The 20,835-nt window shown below is 39.4% G+C and overlaps 4 protein-coding genes across 6 annotated transcripts in view; 3 read left to right on the top strand and 1 right to left on the bottom strand.

The window, feature by feature from the left end:
- The window catches only part of egfl6 (EGF-like-domain, multiple 6), a 12,108-nt gene extending 5,611 nt beyond the window's left edge, over window positions 1-6,497 (top strand). The window contains exons 7-14 of one of the 3 annotated variants that reach the window (XM_026145657.2): window positions 2,000-2,134; window positions 2,216-2,338; window positions 2,792-2,854; window positions 3,332-3,580; window positions 4,921-4,995; window positions 5,254-5,349; window positions 5,444-5,706; window positions 5,896-6,497. In XM_026145657.2, coding sequence (XP_026001442.2) covers window positions 2,000-2,134; window positions 2,216-2,338; window positions 2,792-2,854; window positions 3,332-3,580; window positions 4,921-4,995; window positions 5,254-5,349; window positions 5,444-5,706; window positions 5,896-5,997 — 1,106 coding nt within the window. In that variant the 3' untranslated portion in view covers window positions 5,998-6,497. The remainder of the gene's footprint in view (window positions 1-1,999; window positions 2,135-2,215; window positions 2,339-2,791; window positions 2,855-3,331; window positions 3,581-4,920; window positions 4,996-5,253; window positions 5,350-5,443; window positions 5,707-5,895) is intronic. The other 2 variants (XM_080290909.1, XM_026145660.2) reach the window with 2 other exon arrangements.
- A 707-nt stretch (window positions 6,498-7,204) lies between these two features.
- On the top strand, window positions 7,205-9,589 carry rab9a (RAB9A, member RAS oncogene family). Its single transcript, XM_026143676.2, has 3 exons — window positions 7,205-7,396; window positions 7,737-7,857; window positions 7,967-9,589. The coding sequence occupies exon 3, from the start codon at window positions 8,008-8,010 to the stop codon at window positions 8,614-8,616; it is 609 nt and encodes a 202-aa protein (XP_025999461.1). The 5' UTR covers window positions 7,205-7,396; window positions 7,737-7,857; window positions 7,967-8,007; the 3' UTR covers window positions 8,617-9,589.
- A 193-nt stretch (window positions 9,590-9,782) lies between these two features.
- On the bottom strand, window positions 9,783-11,649 carry trappc2 (trafficking protein particle complex subunit 2). Its single transcript, XM_080290912.1, has 5 exons — window positions 11,502-11,649; window positions 11,139-11,275; window positions 10,703-10,845; window positions 10,111-10,198; window positions 9,783-10,013 (listed from the first exon to the last, which is right to left on the bottom strand). The coding sequence occupies exons 2-5, from the start codon at window positions 11,229-11,231 to the stop codon at window positions 9,915-9,917; spliced, it is 423 nt and encodes a 140-aa protein (XP_080147038.1). The 5' UTR covers window positions 11,232-11,275; window positions 11,502-11,649; the 3' UTR covers window positions 9,783-9,914.
- A 76-nt stretch (window positions 11,650-11,725) lies between these two features.
- On the top strand, window positions 11,726-20,812 carry ofd1 (OFD1 centriole and centriolar satellite protein). The gene is made up of 23 exons (XM_026143673.2): window positions 11,726-11,799; window positions 11,965-12,080; window positions 13,051-13,254; window positions 13,333-13,401; window positions 13,499-13,526; window positions 13,617-13,721; window positions 13,815-13,951; window positions 14,050-14,223; window positions 14,600-14,706; window positions 14,809-14,928; window positions 15,348-15,421; window positions 15,506-15,597; window positions 15,768-15,957; window positions 16,686-16,816; window positions 16,956-17,067; window positions 17,465-18,175; window positions 18,370-18,526; window positions 18,627-18,718; window positions 19,457-19,576; window positions 19,769-19,923; window positions 20,044-20,214; window positions 20,309-20,379; window positions 20,639-20,812. The coding sequence occupies exons 2-23, from the start codon at window positions 11,985-11,987 to the stop codon at window positions 20,682-20,684; spliced, it is 3,162 nt and encodes a 1,053-aa protein (XP_025999458.1). The 5' UTR covers window positions 11,726-11,799; window positions 11,965-11,984; the 3' UTR covers window positions 20,685-20,812.
- The last annotated feature ends 23 nt before the right edge of the window (window positions 20,813-20,835 follow it).

The following is a 20,835-nucleotide window of genomic DNA, read 5'->3' as shown; positions in this document are numbered from 1 at the left end:
GAAACACAGAGACTCTTTCTATGTCACACAGATTGAAGGTAACTGCATACTGGACACACTGTGTGAGGATTATATTACATGGTTTTGGCATGTTTTGCTTGTAAATCAACTGAATGCAATTTAGTTATATATCTTCCAACAAAACTGCTTGAGCTGTGGCTGCACCAGTCTGTCATGATCACACAGGGGAGGTCATATACAAGTTCAGCGGCATTAAATTTCACGACTGCCACGAATGCAACACATTCAGAAACAGATTTACAACAAAAACATACTTTCTATTCCAAAAGCAGCCAAATTCTATTTTTACCACATGTACTGTACAAAAAATGAATTCTGATGAGACACATTTATCCTGATTGTATTCAATGTGACATTCCATATACTTTATAGACCCCAACTGGCTTTAGGTCCACACTTTCAGTTGCTAACCACAAATATAGTAGAAACATTTTAAGCCATAGCAGTAAAAGACAATCATTTGTCAAATGTAAGCAAAAGCAGAATAGAATTGCAAATAATTTGCAGAATGTCTATGCCCTATATTTGATTAAACATAGGGTATAAAAAATCTAATGTAAAACATTTTGCTTTTAGTTCAATTTTGCACACTTGCCTGAATTTTGGGGAATGAGGTTTTACATTAATTACTATTACAATTTAAAATAAAACCCTTCTTGTGCATATGTCCTGTTATGTTGAGCTGTTAATAATTATATGCTTATTCACCACAGACTGCTGCTTAGCTGCTTGCTGAGCTCCTAATCAAACACAATTCAGCAATGCTACAAGGCTTTGAGAGTTCCTATTTACGATTATCAAAATGATAAAGCCCCAAAAACAGTAACTAAATCTATAGAAATAACTGGTAACACACCCCTGGCAAAGCAAATAGCGAAGAGGAAGTGTTATTGACCAGAAGGTACTGGATATGACTGCATGTGAAAAGGTTTTCGAAGGACTCTATGCAGCTTTGAAAAACTAAGTATGCCCCATTATTAAGTGGCTTTTTTCGTATGATTTTAGCAATCTCTCACATCATTGTGGAGAAATTTGCTACTCTTCTTTGCAATGTTGCTTCTGTTTTTGCACTGATCTCTTAAGATCACTCAAAATTTCATGTAGATTGACTTTAAATGGGCCATTGCAACACGTTGATTCTTTTCTGTTTCAGACGTTTTGTTGTAGATTTGCTGCTGTGCTAAGGATCACTGTCCCGTTGCATGACCCAGTTTTAGCTAATCTTTAGCTGTCGGCAGATGCCCTCACCTTTGACTCTAGAATACTTTGGTATACAGTGGAGTTCATGGTCAACTCAATGATTGCCTTTTGCCCAGGGCAAATGATTGCAAAAAATCCCAAGTCATCACCCCTCCACCATTGTGCTTAGCAGTTGGTATGGAGTCTTTGAGCTTGTATGCTATGGTTAGCACTATGCATTATAACCAAATATGTTCACTTTTGTCTGATCTGTCCAAATAAGATTATTCCAGATGTCTTGTGGTTTGTTTTAAACCTAAACTGTGCTGCCATGTTCTTTTTAGAGAGAAGGTGTTTTTTCTTGGCAGCCATCCCAAACAAGCCATATCTATTTAGTCTTTTTCTCATTTTAATGTTATGAACTTTAACATTTAACATGCTCAGTGAGACCTGTAGCTCTTGGGTGTTTTGCAGTTTCTCCTACATTGAACCATCTGATCTTGGGGTAAATTTGCTTGAACATCCACTCTTAAGAAAACAGGGGCATTCTGTTAACACACACACCTGAATGGTCCAGACCAGCAAACTGCTAAACCATCTGCTTTTATATCAGTGGTCACATTTAGTGATGAACAATTAATTAAGTGCATTTGATTAACAGCCTTTGGCTGCTAGTTACCCTCTTGATTTTTATGGAATCGGTAAGGGTGTACTTCGTTTTTTCACAAGACTACAGAACTCTTGATAATTATAAAAAACATGGGCTCTTTATTTTTTCTCCTGCTTTGTTTCTCTTTAGATATTGATGAGTGTGTAACTGGGAAGAACCTCTGCCCATACAACAGACAATGTGTGAACACCTTTGGCAGCTACTACTGCAAGTGTCAGGAAGGCTACGATCTGAAATATGTCAACGGCAAATATGACTGTGTAGGTAAGGTATACATGATCATTAAGGGGAGTCATCTCCTCACTTCAATTCCTAAAGGTACAAATAGGCTTCTTCCAATTCCAGACCTTGATGAGTGTGCAGCAGGCACCCACAAGTGCAGCCACCACGCTGTCTGTGTGAACACTCAAGGATCCTACAGGTGCAGGTGCAAGTCTGGCTTCAGAGGCAATGGCTTTGAATGCTCTGGTGAGATCCGAGATTCGCTGCAGAGAATTACGAATAAAATAATTTTAGCAAAGCCTTTCATTTCTACTGAGATTTGTCAAATTAAGGCATTCACGCTTGATTTAAAAAACAGACGAGGGTAATCAGTCAGGTAGGTCAGGAGAAGTTTTACAGCCACATATTTCATTTGGACTCTTTAAACATCTGCAAACAGCAGTCCTGCCAAGGCTAGTTTCCTGCCTTCAGACTCCCCTCCTCTTCACAGATGTTAACACCAGAGAGGCACAGATTGAAAACACACCTGTGTAAATACGACACTGCATTGTAGCTAGCCAACTGAAAAAGGAGAAATAAAGATAGTGCTGTACTCTTTGAACCAGACCCAGATAATAACAGGTGAAATCTCATGCAGCCAAATAACAAAAAAGAGGTCAGGGCTTTCTGCGTAAATGAAAATGCCTTTATTTTCTGTAGTTAAGCCGTTTTATCAGAGTTCGTGGGATGGAGAAAAAGGCAGTGCAGATGATTCCCTGAATGGTGAGATTGTATAGAATCCAAGACTCTGTTTCTGCTATTCACTCCCTGCCCTGCAACCCCATTCACTCATCCCTTCCTCTTGTCTATATATAAGAGCACCTCCCCCACCTCTCTCCCCTGCTCATGGCTGAAAATGTATGTCCATAGCACCCGCAGTCTGAGACCTTAAATCCTCAGCATGGCCTTATACAGTAAATTGCTTGAGCATTTAAGAAACTAATTTAAGCTATGCCCGCTTATGTCTTATCTGCATGCAGTAGGAGGATCTGTTGTCTTAGCATGTTAGTTTGTTACAGCTCTGCTCCTGTGGAAAGCATATTATCAATGGCCTGGTAAGTCACTGCAGGGAAATAATAAATAAGAACTGCATCTGCAAAATACATGACAAACAAGAAAGATATCTGAAGTCAAATACTATGTTTGTCAGTCATGATTGCAGAGCCATATGTCTATTCTGATTCCTCTTCCTGCCTGCAGCCATCCCAGACTCCCAGGTGAAGCCTAGGATTCTGGGAGGTAAACTGACTGACGAGGACATCAAAAATGTAATCCTCGAACCAGTCGCAACGCCACCTCCCAACATCCCCCTGCAACCTTTTGACTATGACGGGGAGGTCTATGTTGGCACTACGACTAAAGGAACGCAAGAGGAGGGATTTCCTGAGGAAGAAGAGGAAGAGGTGGAAGAGGAAGACAACCAGCTCAATCCAAGAGGAGACGTTTTCAGTAAGGGGCATATTGTTTGGCAGCGCTATGATAAATGAGTTCCACTATTCTGGGTGGTCTGCAAAGTAAGTAGTAACCATAAACAGACTAAACAAACTCAGTGTGATTCAAAAGAGACTGTCCCCTCATGTTTACATGACATCTGAATGTAATTATGGATTTTCAGCTGAAATAACTGTCTGAAAGGGCAGCTCTGGATTAAGGCCTTGACCAAAGAAGAAAAGGGGGTGTTGCTTCAGATCTGCTGTTAACCTCAAACCCAGAGTTATCCCAGTCTCACTGACTTATCTATAAAGGATCAAAGGCACTATGATGATTATACTGGTATAAATAAAATAAATTGTCAACCTAATTTTTTTTCTCAAAATCCTTGAATTCTTACTTACTCTGCTATATTAAACTATTGGTCACAACAGACTGAATGTAAATTCCCAATAATAACCCAACACTGTAAAATCAAGACTTACCAGCTTACGTTTTAAACCTTCAAATCCCCATGAATGAGGTTGTCTTTCACTGATAATCTTGAATTTTATGGAAAGATCAGAGCCTGTGTAAGAACTCAGAAAGCAAGAGGAGACAGGCCCCAAGACATCCATCACCTCCAGGGAGGAATGTTAGTCTGCTGGCATGTGAGAGCCCAAGGATACAACTCATCCTGGGCCTGCTTCCCCATCCCTCAGGTGGAGGGGGAGGCGGGATGGGAATTTACAAAGCCCCTAAACCTTTTATTATGTTTTCCCCAAAACAGCTGTTGTGCAAACAGACTTGCCTCCTTGTAGGAAGGTCTGTCATCAGCACTCTAGACTTCTCTAAAACAGGCCTACTCTGACTGAGCAGCTTCAATAATCCCAGCTGTCACTCATCAGACTGTCTGTGGCTGCATTTCATGGGGGTGATTTTCTGCTAGAGCTTTAAATTGCTTGGAGGGGATATATGCTAAAGTTGTAGCTCCATTTTATGGTATGAGTGACAGCAGGGCAGGTCTTTACCTGTTGGTTAAAAACCCCTTTCTACCTGTCATCTTGAAAAATCTCTTTGCTGTATTATTTATGCATTAAGTTCTTTCCATTGCATATTTTTTAAGAGTAGTATCAGAGTTGTGTCAGTTTTTGCACTCATTATCTTAGTCTAGTTCGAGTCTAATACAAAATCCATCAGGAAATCACGCCATCAGCTAAAGTTGAAAGGTATAATCTAAATGAATTTAGGATTTAGAGCAAAACTTTTGAACCAATGAATACCAGTTTAACTTAGGCATGCCTAATAGCTGAAAGCTTAAATGTGTATATTAAGATGAATTCACTCCATTTTTTTTTTAATTTAATCTCTAAACACAGTATCAGAGGACTTTGAGTCAGTGTTCGGACCAGCCACAGAAGTCAAAGAGATCCACATAGCGCCAGCTCAAGAAGGTAATCAAAAAGTGTGTTCATGTTTCATTGTTCCCAGGAAGTTGATTTTGTTCATCACATTGCGTTTTCATTGAGAGAAAAGTTTTGTCAATAATTCAAGTGACTTCTTTAGTCTCAAGACCAAAGTCGTCCAGATGAACAGAATTAATTTTCTGGGATTTCCTTACCTGGATGATTTAGCATATATTAAGACGTGTTATTGTTGTATAATCGCTACTCAGCTAATTTAAAAATGTGTTCCTAACATTTACTTTCTAGAGTATTTCATGGATTGCAACTTTGACAAAGGGGCGTGCGAATGGATCCAAGACAAGTCTGATGACATGGACTGGAGTGTAGCATACCATGACAATGGTAACGACCTGATGAATGTTACTTTTTCAAAGGAGAGGTATTCATTTTTGTGCATTCAGATACTGTAACTTACATCAGCTACAAACCTTCTCAGGTGGTGAGTACTACATGGCTTTGAGCGGGCTTGTAGGGGAGCAAGAGGATGTGGCCAGGTTGAAACTGCTTCTTGGTGACCGGTCCCAGTATGGCAGCCTCTGCCTTACCTTTGACTACCGTGTGGTTGGCCCTGATGTGGGCACGCTCAGGGTACTGCTGGACAACAATGTTTACCCAGTATGGGAGCAGAGTCAGAGCAGGGAGCAGGGCTGGCAGACTGAGTTTCTCACAGTAACCTGGAAGGAGAAGGCCCCAGAGTCTGTAAGTCATTTACACACATTTTAGAACATTATATTTAAAATCTTCTTCAATACTTGTGGCTAGCTATGATGGGATCTTGGCCTAAAAAGTAAATTCCTTTGATGTTCTGAAAAGGCAGCCATCACATTACTAATTTACTACTCAGATCAACAACCTTAATGTACAACTGTATGTCGGTTTGTGTTTCAGGTTATCTTTGAAGTTCAGCGCGGGAAAGGTCTTGGAGGTGAGATTGGGCTGGACACTGTTGTGCTGACATCAGGAACGTGTCAAGAGGATCCAGTCTTTTAAGAACATATGCCTTGACATTTATCCATGTTATGGTGTGTTTCTTGTGGATTTTTTCCCATTATTCCCTCAGTGCAGACACACAGTCTACAGGGAACAATACATAAACTAAGTGCAGAGAAATTCATGTCATCACAAAGCTGCTACATAGAAGCACCCTGCTATAGTTTTTTTGTGATTTTCAAAATCATCTTTTATGGTACAGATAACTCAGATCTCAGGAAAAGGTGAAAATGCTAACTTTGTTAGTCTGGTCCAACAGTATTGTGCTTAAACCTTTGTTATGTTTGCAACAATGCATTTCTGAAGTTAATAGTTAAAAAGTTAATAGTCCACAATATGTAATGTGAATTGTTAGGTTAATTATATCTGCAATTTTAATTGATCAACGTTTTTGAAGGTTGTTTAGTTTAAACAATTAAAAAAAAACTATCAGTGCATACAATTGTGTAAGATTTGCTGTATTATTATACCATGTTATTACATTAAATGTTTTTTTCTAACTTCCTATCATTTATTTTTTTCCATGTACAGATTCCATAATGATGATTATTTTACAGTACCAAATGTTCAAAAGGTTTTGAGCTGCAACTAATTTCTTTACAGTTTGCTTCAGGCTCTGGCTACTTTTTTAAAACAAATTTTAAGTCCAGACCTTGTACCTAACCATTTTTAATCAGTTACAAAAACACATCATCTACTCCCATATATTTAGTTACATCTATGAAACGGACAACGCTAACACGGATTAACGAGCATACAATATAATTTTAACAAAGTTATTCCCAAAGAACTATTATCACAAAATCCGGCATAACCCAGCAGGGGGTGTAGTGTCCTTAAAAAATGCACATTTTCCTAGTAAAATATAAAGAAACGAGAGCCCCAAACTCCTATTATCTACTGCAGGTTTCTACAAACTGGGTAAAAGTATTGCGTGGTAACAGATGACAGCTACATGTGGCCCTCTGTTGGTGTAGCTTAACTACTGCAAAGATGTTGCGGTTAACTACCGTAAAATAAAGCGATGTTACGGCTTACTAATCTCACTCAAATAAAGCAAAAACACGAATGACTTTAAAGTCTGTGATATTTTGAACATTAAGAGTCATGTGTACGCTGTGATAAAATATTAATGTACATGTTGTATAAGTAGTGGTGGCCTGAGAGCGTATCTCGGCGCTCGTTGGTTGTTTCGTCCTGACCAGATCACATGACCCGACGTTACCAGCTTGTTAGCAGCTAGCTACGTTAGCGCCAGACTTTACCAGGAAACGGAGAGCCCTGACGTTACCTCCAGACACGCCAAGGGAAGGAGCTGCCAAACAGATGTATTAAGATCATTTAAGTTATCTGGTGGCTTATTATTTTTATTCAACAGCTGCCTGGATCTAACTGTGAGGTACGTGACTTACACTCTTATCTGCATGAAAACCAGGCTAGCTGATCTGGTACCCTACATTAACCTAACTCCAGCTGTTATCTTGTTTTCCTTCTTCACGATAGCCAGCTCAGCTAACTGGCTAACTGGCCGGTAGTACCAACTTGGTGACTCTGTTATGTTACAGCACGTTAAAAATATGTTTCGTATTGTGTACCATGTAACTACAAGCTAAACTTTAATACCTTGTTTGCATCTTAATGTAACGTTATCGCATGTTTGGTGGCAGATAATACGTTATTGCAGTGTACCTGCTGTCCCGGGCCAACAGAAAAACTGAGCTCTTATCTCTGTATTACAGCTAGCTGAACGCTACCTGAATGGCCTGACTCTTCAACATTAAAGAAATGAGCATGTGACCAGGGACTGGGATTTAACAGCACATGATCCAGACCAGTGGATGAGCTCAAAATCAACCTAGGGTGAGAACAATATGTTTTCAATACCACACTTCTTCTTGCTGCAACTTTTTTTTGTGTGTGTAATGGTGTACAAATACTAACAGTATCCATCACACACTCTTTCTACTAGGTAAACTATTTCAAAAGTGGTGGATTTGGGAGTAAATAGCCATGACAACAAAGACATCCTTGTTGAAAGTCATTCTGCTCGGTGACGGTGGTGTAGGAAAGAGTTCCATCATGAATCGCTACGTGACCAACAAGTTTGATGCACACCTTTTCCACACCATCGGGGTTGAGTTCCTCAACAAGGACCTGGAGGTAGATGGCCACCAGGTTACCCTCCAGATCTGGGACACAGCTGGCCAGGAGCGCTTCCGCAGCCTGAGGACTCCTTTCTATCGTGGCTCTGATTGCTGTCTGCTCACCTTCAGTGTTGATGATAACCAGAGTTTTCTGAACTTGGGCAACTGGAAGAAGGAGTTCATCTACTATGCGGATGTCAAGGAGCCGGAGAAGTTCCCATTCGTAGTACTGGGCAACAAAGTGGATGTGACGGAGAGGCAGGTGTCTACCGAGGAGGCGCAGCAGTGGTGCAAGGAGAATGGTGACTACCCCTATTATGAGACCAGTGCCAAGGATGCCATCAATGTAGCAGTGGCCTTTGAGGAGGCAGTGCGTAGAGTGTTGGCAGTGGATGAAAGAACGGACCACCTCATCCCTACAGACACAGTCAAGCTTCACAGAAAGCCTCGCTCCACTGCCACTTGCTGTTCGTAACACCCAGGAGTTATCACCAACATGAATTCACTATTAGGCCCATTAAATGAGGATGTAGGTGTACAGTTCTGTAGTAACATCTTATTTAAACAAATTACGCTACTGTTATACTGTTGATGGTTTGATAATGCAAAGTGTTGGATTTGTTTGGGGGAGAAAAACAATGAAAAAACACTAAATTAATGCTAGTGGCATTACAAATACAATTAAAAGCACTTGACTCAACACTGCCAAAGGCCATTAAGTCAGGCTTACGGGAAAAAAAACAAAACATTTTGTGTTGACCCAAGACAACTTATAGTTATAAATTAGAGTATTTTTCAAAAGGTTAAATGATTCCATTTTTTTTTATTTGTTTAGATATGTGCAACCTGGAGAGTGCAATTACTGTAGGGCCTCTACACTCCACTCCCTAATATTGAAATGCAGAATGGTGACATGATAGTAATGAAATAACTGCAGAATTGAAATAACATATATCTACCAATAAACTTATTTCTGAAAATTATGAGGTAGCTAAGGAAATTCTTTGTATGACTAACAAATGGAAGCTTGTTATTAATGCACATTTAGGTCTTGTTTGTGCACATTCTGCATTGTGGATAGATTATGGCTGTGTGTTGAAAGCAATGAGGGATGAATTAATTCCCTGAAATATTAAAACAGATTTAACATGCATGGCATTTGGAATATTTCTGTTTCTGGAAACTTTTGTATTTTGTAAGCTCTTTTTATCATTGGAAAAAAACATGAATCTAACTATAAGCAGAATAAATAATGGAGTAGTGACATTTTTTTTCATTGATGGGATTATTTAGCTAATGAATGCACTTATTTTTTAAATATATTTTCAAGTTGAAAGTCTCCCCATAGTTATTTAAAACTGTGAACCATATGTTTAAGTGTCTTTTTTTTTTTCTTTCAAAGTTGTACTACTGGCATGCCAAGTGATGAATAAACCCCCTGAAAATTGCCTGTTATGCATGTTTTGTAGACTGGAATCTAGCTGATAAATCAGTTTAATATTTCCTGTGAACGTATTGGACTATGCTCTGCAGTAACTTACAGATATTTTCTTTCTGGATATTTTTGCAGTGCACATGAAATTTGAAGCCATAATGTTACACAAAGCAGCCACATCCACTCTATTAAAAAAACAAAACACGCACAATGCAAAACACTGTTTATACAAATCCACTTTTGTTCTGAACACATTGAAGATTTTTAAAGAAGAACAGAAACAACTGTATTAACTATATACAACATAAAGACACTATTGAAATTTTTGTGTGAAGTGATTAACTCAGGAGATGCTTCTTCCCAAGGAACTGGACTTTCCTCTCAAAAGCAGTTGAGCGGATGGGCGCGTTGATTTCATAGAATGGATTCATTGCAAACTGAAAGACAGAGCAGGATAAGATTAAATGCTAAAAGCAAAATATACCAAATGTCACATCATGCTAAGATACTCTTATCACCTGGATAACGACTTACCTTGATGTATAAATCATAGACGTCGTTAAAAAAGTTTTTGATTCCATCTTCTTGTCGCATGTCGTGCAGCATGATGAATCTTATATGTGTTGCAAATAGTTAAAGAAAAGGAAGACATGCCCATACACTGAATCTGCCCGGAAACAATGATAACAAACTCATTAAGTCCCAAAATAATCACACTGGTGGCCCTGATTTCCATATTTATATTACATGTTAGATCATAGCTTTAAATCCCAATGATTTAAATGAATTAACATGTTTTTTAAGATGTAGATTAATAGAAGATTCAAAACTTGTGCTTGATTTTGGTTATTCAACTTGCTGTTTCGATTACAAATACTGTGTATAAACTACACCACTGAAATGAGATTATTTAACAAACTTACCCCTTTCATAAGTGTACAGCCCTTTGTTTTCAGCTGGGAGTTGTCTGAAGGTGCTATATAAATAAATTGCTTGCTCGCTTGCTATCAGTCTAAAAACAGTAATATCTTAATTAATGCTGAGCAAAGAAAAAATGTGTTTTCATCGGGCAACTGACACAGCATCAGGAAATAATTATCACATGAAACAGAACAAAAGGATATGTCCTGCAGTGACAAATGCAGAAACAAACCACTCGTTGAATTTGTCCACAGTTTTCAAGTACATATTGTTGGACAGCCACATATTTTCATCCACCAAATCCAGGGCTGCATGTGCAATGAACTGGTTTAGGTGACGATGATCATCCTGTAAGTATGATGTAAGTAAATGTAAGTAAGAACAGTTGTTTCATGATTTAATTAAGAGGGGGGCAATTATTTTTTTCCACATAGGGCCAGGTGGGTTTGATTAACTTTCTTTTTTCCCTTTAATAAACAAATTAATCGTTTAAAACTGCATTTTGAATTTACTCAGATTAGCTTTGTCTAACATTGAAACCTGTTTGATTATTTGAAATGTGTAAGTGTGTCAAATACACAAATAGAGACAAATACTGCGCTGTAGCTCAGTAACTGAGTGATTAAATTAAGCGAGGTTACCTTTGATTCGGGCTTCCCAGCTGGCAGGAACTCCATCTCAAACACAGGATTGTCATGATGACCAACCATGACAAAGTAAAAGCTTCCAGACATCGTCTTCTCCTCTCAGCAAAGATAAACTGATCTGAAATTAATCCCTCCACAACGAAATAAGCAAACTTATAAGTAGAAAATAGTGACAGCATAACCTAAAATGACTGTAAACCCTCTGGATAGCAAGTTAGCACTAACCGCGGAGCTCCACGGATGCTTAAAGAAACTACATGACTATTGTAAGACCAAGATAAGCATTATATGAATAGAAACAATAGAAAGGTATGTCATATATCTGTTTTTAAAGGAATAAAACCGGTGTTTGTTTACCTGTTAGTTGCGTTTCCTGGATCGCAAGAACAGCAGTCGCAAAATGATGACATAATAAAGTAGCGAAACTTTTTTGTACTAAATCTTTTAAACGATAATTATTTTCTAACGCACTTTTAGAAACAATGCTATATGAAACACTGAATGCATATAATTAAATTAAAATAAATACATTTTTGGTTTTTCGACGTGACGTCATAATTATGCGCATGCACGGAACCAAGCTTTTCCGTTGACGGTGGATTTAAATGTTTCAAGAACAAGAAAAGAGACGCGAAGGTTTGTGGTCGTCAGGCAGGTGAGTATTCTTCTTCTTCTTAAGATACACATGGTGCACATGTTGCGAAGATAGAGGAATACAATTTTGATAACAACCAATAATACTTGGGAAAGTTTTTGAAAGCGAAGGTTTTTATTCTCACACTCGTCGTCCAATTGTCTGCTTCTGTTTGTTTTATGTCAGGTCTCTCAAAGATCCCAGCTATGTCCTCCTCTAAGGAAGATGCGTTATCCCCTGACGAGCTGAGGAAAAGACTCTATCAGACTTTTAAAAGTAAAGGAGTTCTTGATACACTCAAGGTAAGCAATGTTAATAACGGTGCTGTTATTATTATACATTGCTGTGAAAAAGTATTTGCCTTTCTCGATTTCTTTCACATCACCATGGAGGACTTATAGTGCACTCTTCTTTGCACAATTGTTAAATTCATCCACATTGAAAGGTTTTTAAGCATTTATGGACTGTTTACGGTTATGTCAAAGCAATTAGAATTTAACATTCATCTGGCATTATTTTGAGGCATCCAGAGGTGGACTTCCTGGCAGGTTTCTCATCATCGTCCTGCTGCATAACCCAGGTGTGCTTGAACTTCAGGGCATAAACTGATGGCCAGACATTTTCCTTCAGGACTTTCTAGATCATAGACCATTACACTACCACCACCATGTCTGTTGGTATGATGTTCTTTTTATGAAATGCTGTGTTAGTTTTAAGCCAGATGTAATGGGACTCAAACCTTCCAAAAAGTGAAACTTTCGTCTCATTATTCCGCTTTCTCCAAAAGTCTTGAGGATCATCAATACGTTTTTTTGGCAAATGTGAGCTGAGCCTTTTGCTCAGTGGTTTTCTCCTTGGAACTCAGTGACATCTTGAATGAGTTGTCATTTTGCTTTTAGAGTAATTCTGGTAGGCTGGGCATTCTTCAGAAAGGTCACCACTTTTTATAGCTCTAACAATTGGATAGTGAGACTGGCTTTAGTAGTGGTGATGTAACTCTTTCCACACTGATAGCGTGTTGCATGATGTGTTGCTTTTTGGGATCTTTTAGCTTACTTCACTTTGTGAGACAGCTTCTGTTTGAGTGATTACTTGATTCAACAGGTCTGCCAGTAATCAGCCAGGGTGTGGATAGTGAAATTGAGCTCGACTTTACAAAAAAAGGTGTTAAATTACAGTTAATCAAAGGGGCCAAATACTTTTTCACAGCACTGTAGCAATGTTCAGTGTTTGGTCTTCATCCTTCTCTTTGACTATTCGGATCTTATTTAGGCACAGCTGCGAAATCAGCTCATCCAGGAGTTAAAGTACCCAGCTTTGGCAGGCCAAGAACCAGTTCCCAGGCCAGCACATGTGAAACATGAACCCATTTTAGTTTCAGCCTGTAACAGCATAGTGGCAGATCATCTCCAGAACTCTGGGTATGAGTACACACTTTCTGTGTTCTATCCTGAAAGCGGATTATCTAAAGACAAGGTGTGTATGACTTTTTATGTACATGTAGCTTGAGGTGTCAAGAAGATGGAGATGAAGGTCTCTGATCTACTTTTACAGGTTTTTACAAAAGAAGACCTTCTTCAGCTTCTTAAAATACGCCCTGAATCAAACCTTTACAAGTCATTGGTATTTATAATTATTTTGAACCTCGAACATCTTTTTGATATAAGTATTAAGACATAGTGTAATTACTAATAAAAGCGCCATTATTATTTTCTTACAGTCTTCAAATAAAGAAAACCATGATAGGGGTATGTACAGTGTCCTGTTCCTTCTACTTCTAATAAAACTGCTTTTGTTCGAGAGTCTCTCCAGTGATTTATTATGTCTTTATTTACCAGGGTTCCTGATCAGCCTTCTAACACAGCTAACAGATCATTATACTCGGAACCTGTGCCACGATGCCGACACTCAGACAAGTTTATCAAGTTATGGAGAGTCTCTTGGTATGAACTGATATCTGACGGTGACTGGCCTTTTTATATTCATGCCCTCCAACAAAGAGTTTTAATGTGTTCTCCCTGTCTTTCCATTCACAGTAGAGAAGATGAAAACAATAGATCGGGAATACGAGGGTTTGGGGTACAATGAGGACAAAGTGTTTCCATTACAGTCAAAACTGTCTGCGTATAGAAAAGACATTGAAGTGCAGATGGAAACAGAAATGAACTTAAAGGTACACACTCGTAACAAACATGGTTTATTTGGTCACATAGTTTTCCTCCAGGTTGGGTCGCCTCAATGTTGTCTTTTTTTCTTCATCTTCTTTTGTAGATAGAACATTTTAAAGAAGTTGAAATTGCCAAGGTGAGGATGGAAGAAAAATCCAAATTTCATAAAGAATTTGAAAGGCTGAAGCAGGAGCTGGAGAGGACTTATGAAATGAAGACAAAGGCCCTGATGGAGCGAGAGAAAAATGCTATTGATCGGTTGCAAAAACAGCAAGAGGTAAATGGCTGCTACAATGAGGTGCTCTTTTTCTCATATAAACCTTGAACATGTAATGTAAGATTTCAAAGGTCTGACACCCAGATGAATATTTTACTAATAATATCACCTTAAAGTTCTGGTGTCAGTTTGAGGATTCTGGCCTTCTTACCTAACTTTCTTTTACTGGCTATCACTTGATCTTTTTAAATTGTTCTCAGTCCTCAAACCTTGCTGCTCATTTCCTGAGCTGTATGTATGATTTGGCATCAGGCTTCTATATCCCACTGCAATTTGATTATGGGTGGTTCTGAGCATTACAGTTTACATTCAAATTATTTCTCCTTAAATTTAAGATAGACTAATTATCTCTTATTTCCACTTCGCTTCTCTATAGATTGAAGAAAAGAACTTATACATTGAGAGACAGTCAGTGCTGAAGGAAATTGAAACACTACGTAGCAGAGAAAATGAGCTGAGGATGAGAAGAGAAGCCTTCGAAAAGTAAGAATTTTTTATGACTATTTATCTGAGTGAAATGATGCTGCACTCTTCCATTGTGGTCACAGGTTCATAGTTATTGCTGTTGTCTTTTTATGGTAATAGGACTTGTCAAATCCATGAGGAGAAGATCAAGACAGCTGAAGAGCTGCTGAGGAGGAGAGAACTGGCTGTGAAAACCATGGAGGACACGTATGACCAGAAGCTGAAGAATGAACTTTCCAGGTACTTGCTGTCAGTACTGTGTGTATACTATACAGTATACATTATCATCATTATCTGTGACATAAAAATCAATACAGTAATCCTGTTGGTGAATTTCAAATATTTTCCTGCTAAATAAAGCAGTAAATATATCTCAATGACACTGAGTTAATTAATGTACCAACCTTTATTTAACTTAAGTGATTTTCTTTTTATCAAAAGAATAGAGCTATCAGCAGCAACAGCAATTAATAGAGTAACATACACAAGAGGACTTTACCATGTATTTGACAGAGGACAACATTGCTTTTGCAAATCTGTAGTTGATCACTAGGTCGAGTATTTGCTTTGTGTAATGTAGAAAGAACAACAAGTCACATTGTCTTGTACTGTTTAGTTTTAGTCCTGCTTTTAAATGTCTCATCTTGTCTTTAAATCAGGTATCAGCTTGAACTAAAGGAGGACTACATCAAGAGAACAGAAAAGCTCACAGAAAGTGAGAACAGAAACAAAGGCAAGTATGTCAGTCAGTGAAGGATTTATGACCAATTTTCTGTTGCCTGTGCTTTGTCTGCTTTCACATCTGTGTATTTTTCAGTGGAAACTGTCCGTATCCAAAAGGAGTCAGCTGCAATTAATGCCAAATTGGAGGACCACAGTAAAACGTGCTCAGAGCTGAAGCGGCTGCAGGTAAAGACCCAAATCCATCCATCCTTGTTAACTTCACCATTTTCAGTGGACGTGAGGCAAAATGATAAATAATTATATTAGCATTCAGTTTAATTCTGTGATAAATGCATGCCATCCAGTGCGATTCGGTTCCCATGCTTTTAATATCCCTCGCGGGATTGTTTTTCCAGATCGAGTTAGACACAGCACAGCAGCAGATTTCTCTGCTGACTCAACAGAAGGAGCTGTTAAGGGAAAGAATGGAGAGCATGAGTGACTACCCCCGCTTAACAAAAGAGAAAGCAGAGCTGCAGGGGCAGCTGCAGCTGCTAAAGAAACAGCTGGAGGAGGCCCAAGAGGAGAAACGGCTTCTTCATGCAGGTAGAGAGTGGTGGTTGCTCTCGAGTGTCTACCAGGAGAGTGTCCCTATTCAGTTAAAAACATGAAAAACACAATCAGGCATACTCTGTTTATAATAATGCACATCTGATTATCTTATAGCCTGGGACTATATAACCAGATTTATTGTGTCTAAAATGCAATCCTAGTTTTGGTAAGTCTGAATATTTGCAGTCTTTGCCATAAGCGAGGTTCTTGAAGTTCCTGTGTTGCATTCAGAGTGCATGAGTATAGGCTCATTGTGAACTGTGTAAGGTGCAGTGTACTGTGAAGCATTTTTGGTAGTCTTATCCCACTGCCTCTGGCTGAGCTGAGTCTTCTTGAATGTGTCTCGCCTGCCAAAGTAGGGCCTCTGTGTCTTGTTTGTAGCTTTGCAGACAGCCAATGAGGAAAGGGGGATGAGTGAATGGGAGCAGAGACAGAGGTCCTTTTACCCATGGCAAAGAAAATCTTACCTCTCTCTGAGGCTTACAGTATTCATCTTGTCTAAAGATGGGGCAAAGGAGCAGTGGGCCTCTCTCCTCAATGCTAACAAAAGGCAGTGACATGATAATGGGCCCCATGTGCTGTAATGTCATGCTGGTCAAGAACTGCTCCATACAAAACCAGATGCTTTTTCATCTGACAGTTTTCCCACTGAAGACAAATGCATTGGGGGAAATGAGCTGTACTTTTATGTTATGTTTTAAGTCGTATATATCCTGTCTCAGATTTGGGCAAACCATCCAAAGAGCAACTATCCTTGCAGTTGGAGCTTCAGAGGCTACAGAGTGCTCGCAGATTGGATGCGGAAGAATTTGACAACCAGAAACAGGTGCTGCAGGCACAGCTCCAGAGTGAGGTCAGCTACATCACAGCTCCTTGCTGTGGGAAACAATTTTTCTTCACCTTGAAGAATTTGTGTTCGCAGTATGCCCTCAAATCTCTGGTTATCAAAAAATATACATGTCGTTCACTTTTGTGTCCATTTTTTTCTGCAGATGGAGCAATGTGCCCAGTTCAAAGCTCAGCTGATAGAGTGTAAAGAGAAATCCCAGTGGATGGCTAACCATGTTGAGGACATTAAAATGCAGCTTCACCAAACTCAGCAAGGTACACTTTGATGTGGCATCCCTGTTAATGTGGCTAATCACATCAGATGATCTTGCTTTAAGTACAGTTGACTTTATTTTTGCTTTTCATAAGCAGGCTTGCTTTCTTTTCTAGCTCATACAGTTCTGTACACAGTTACACATTGCACATATTGATTCATCCTTTTATTTGTATTTTTGATGGTCTTTATAGAAAACTGAGTAAAAGCAAGAAAGAAATCAACACTCTAGTCTTAACTGCCTATTTCTGGTGTAGCCCCATGTAATTATTTCTAATTAGCTTTGGGGGAGTTTTCTGATTTTTCATGGTGGATTGTATTCTGTAGTAGTACTCAACATTCATCGTGTTTGCCTTTCCCCTTTCTCTTCCTTTTGTGCGACTCATGTGATCCCGGCAGCTCTTGAAAATGAAGTGCTGCGTAATCCCAAACCATCTCTTGTTGATCGCTCTGTACTAGAGCTCGGCGCTGACAAGCTGGTTCCTCCTGACATCTATGTGGACAGAACTCTGCTGAGGGCCAGGGTGGGTTATGATGTTTGTGAAATAGATGGCAATCTGGGAGGAAGCAAATCGCCTTGGAGTGATGTACCAGATTCTGATTTGGAGTTGGTAGCTGAAGCTAAGACTCGGATCAAGGAGCTGCAGAGGGAGGCTGAGACTTTAGAGGAAGCTTACAGGAACTACCAGCAGAGGGCAGTGCGCTCCACCATCTCACACATGCTTCCCCCAAGACCTCTTTCCCCACAACAACCACATCCTTCTCATTTCCCTGACTCTCCTCTTAGAAAACACGACCCTCTCCGTTCACACAGTCACTTAGCCCACAAACCAAAGATCTCACACAGACCACTGTCTCCTCAGTCTATCCAATCCCCCTCCAATGGCACCAGAAAGACTTTACCATCTGCACAATCAAGAGTTACCTTCTCAGAAGATCATAACCAGCCACAGGCCACATGTTTTGTTGACCACAGTCTCTATTCGCTGACCGAGCCTTTGTTCCTAAAAAATGGAAACGCTCCAGATGAAAGCTTGGCTCTATCCAAGCACCCATCCCCTACAACACAATCTTCCTTCAAGAATAATCTTCAAAGAGAGCTTACAGAAGGTAATATGTCAAAAAACTGAATAATGATTTATGTTCTCAGTGCTTATATGCTGCACACATGCATGTAAACTGTATATTTTCTATGGAAATTATTTGAAAATTCAGGTCAGTCTGTCCAGATCTTTACACATCAGTCTCTGAGCACGTTTCTACCTCAGATGTGTTTTTTAATATTAAGTCCTTCCTTCTGTTAGGGCCAGTCGTGTCTGCAGTCCTGCTTCCACAGCTGTCGTCTGACAGGCAGCTCTCTCCTGCCCTCCACAATGAGGTGGTGACCTCAGAGGACTTGTCCTCCGAGCTCAGTCCACCTCGCAGTCCTCAGCTCAGGAGCACAGCACGCGACCATTCCAGGTATCATCTGGCATCACTTTCAAGGACAGTGCAGTGTTTCGCATACATTTTATGATGAGACAGTGAATACCAATGCCTATGTTGCCACTGTGTCCTTCAGTCCACCAAAGCTACAGCAAGTCTTCTCCAGCTCAGAGTCTTCCCCACAGCCTGAGAAGATAAGCCTTGAAGATCTCACTGGAGGATTATCAGGTACTCAGTGTTGTTCATTGTTGTTAGTTGATTTTTGTTTAGTATTTTCCCCTTATTGTTTAAAGCATAATCAAATAGAATGTGGTCATGTATTTCTGAAGCCAATGTTTGCAGTGTACGTGACTCATACAACCGACTTTGAGCTTCAGCAGTCTGGTCGCGTCATTGCTGTTGAGGAAGAGGTTCTGGGCCATAAATTGTGATCAAAGGGGAACTTTTAAACTGTTAGAACATAAAGTTCTTTTATAGTAGTGCTTCATGCTGTTTGACTAGCTACAAGACATTCAGTGGAGATGACAAGTTCCCTGGGGATCTATTGTAGAAGTATAGCTCTCCTCTTATACTGGAAAATCTTCACTGTATCCCAGGATAAACACTCATAGTTTATGTGCTGTTTATTTTAATTCCATGACTGCTGTGCATGATGCGAGTGCTGAAAAGTGTGCTGTGTGATTAATTTCTGTTTGCTCCATCTGTCACTAGAATATATTTCTAGAAAATGATTAACTATATGTTGATAGTGTTTAATCACTAATGTAACAAAATGTGTAATGTATCCAGTATGGAGGCCTAGAATTTTTGGATGGCTGTTTTTTAATGAGTGTGTGACTGGCCTTTCAGTGGCCCTGCACAATGGTGAAGATGAAGGACCGCTGATTATGTATTCTGTGCTGGTCCTCTGGCCCTGTTGCATTATGGTGGGGCATAAAAGATCTCTTTGTGCATGTCTCCCTCCAGAGCCCGGCCACATTCCAGAGCTTCTCCTGGACACTGCTGTCCCTCTCTCCGAGGAGGCCCCTGCTGGCCCCCACCCACAAGACCTCCCAAAAGACCTAATAGACTCACAGGGCCAAACGGGTGAGTCTTAGTTCTCTCATCAACGATTCATAATCTTTCTTGACTTCCAATGACAATACAAGCCTTTTTTTTACTGTACATCATAAGTCAAACTGTAAAAATCAGTTGGCTCATTTTGCCGCCAATTTTCAGTAAACTGCTCTTTAAACCCAAAGGATCAAATTGACAAAGGATGACTCATGTTATTTCTAGAACTCCCACAAAGTTTGGTTGAATCTGAAAAGGAAGAAGATGAAGAACAAAGGTGGGAAAGAGAGCGGAAAGAAAGGGAAGAAAAAAGACAAAGGGAGCAGGAAGAAGCCAGAGAGAGAGAGCTGCAAGAACTTGAGCGACTAGAGAAAGAGATGGTAATGATTATCTTAGACCCACTTCCTGCAGAAATCCTTTTTATAAGCTAAACTATCTAAACTTCTCATAAAGGCGACCTTAAATGAATGTTTAATGTGATAACATCCCATTCTAATCAGCTTTTGCAAGAGGTGGAAAATCCAAAACAGGAAGAAGAAGAAGAAACCGGGGTTAAGAAAGGAGTAGATGAAGAAATCAGTGGAGAGAAATATAATGAGTCTAAAAGTGAAAATCCACTGGACAAATACATGAAGATGGTCTTGGAAGCAAGAGGGAAGCAACATGCACAGGTAAGTTGCATCCATGTTTGTCTGAGGCTTCTGTACAAATGAAACAGGAGACTCGATGCAGACTGGAGTTCTTTGGGATTGTTTTTTTCTACAGAGCTCTCGAAGAGAAGAGGCAGAATATGCAAGCCCAGAGGCCAAGAGTTTGACTGAGGATAAAGAAGACAGGTAAATTAAAACCGTTGACTTGGCTAGACAAACTATTTCCGCTTTCTAATTCAAAAGCTGTGCAGGACTTACATAAGCCTCTTTCAATAACATTTAATTGCTTTTGTGGTTTATCATGGTCGTACTTTATACTTGAGGGTTTTTTTTTGTTGTTCTGGATTCATGTTGTTAATTTTAAACTGTTTTACTTTTTTTTTTTTTTTTTTTTTTTTAACTCTGTCCCTCGAGGCTTTCACTAATAAACTCAATTTTGTCTCAGCATTGCAGCATATTCACACAAGGATGAAGATGATGATTTTTGGTGAGCTGACAATCAGTTTGTGGCATCATAATCTGAAGTGTATAAAAACAGATATTTCAAGAATTTGCTTATCAGTCCTACATGTTTTCTTTTTTGTATGAAATTCAAATAAATGCATTTTTTAAATCTGTATACCAATCAATTCTATCATGCAA

This window comes from Astatotilapia calliptera, chromosome 16, assembly GCF_964374335.1.
Source record: "Astatotilapia calliptera chromosome 16, fAstCal68.1, whole genome shotgun sequence".
Classification (NCBI taxonomy): domain Eukaryota; kingdom Metazoa; phylum Chordata; class Actinopteri; order Cichliformes; family Cichlidae; genus Astatotilapia; species Astatotilapia calliptera.
The sequence above is the reverse complement of the archived record's forward strand: the minus strand, read 5'-3'. Positions and strand labels throughout refer to the sequence as shown.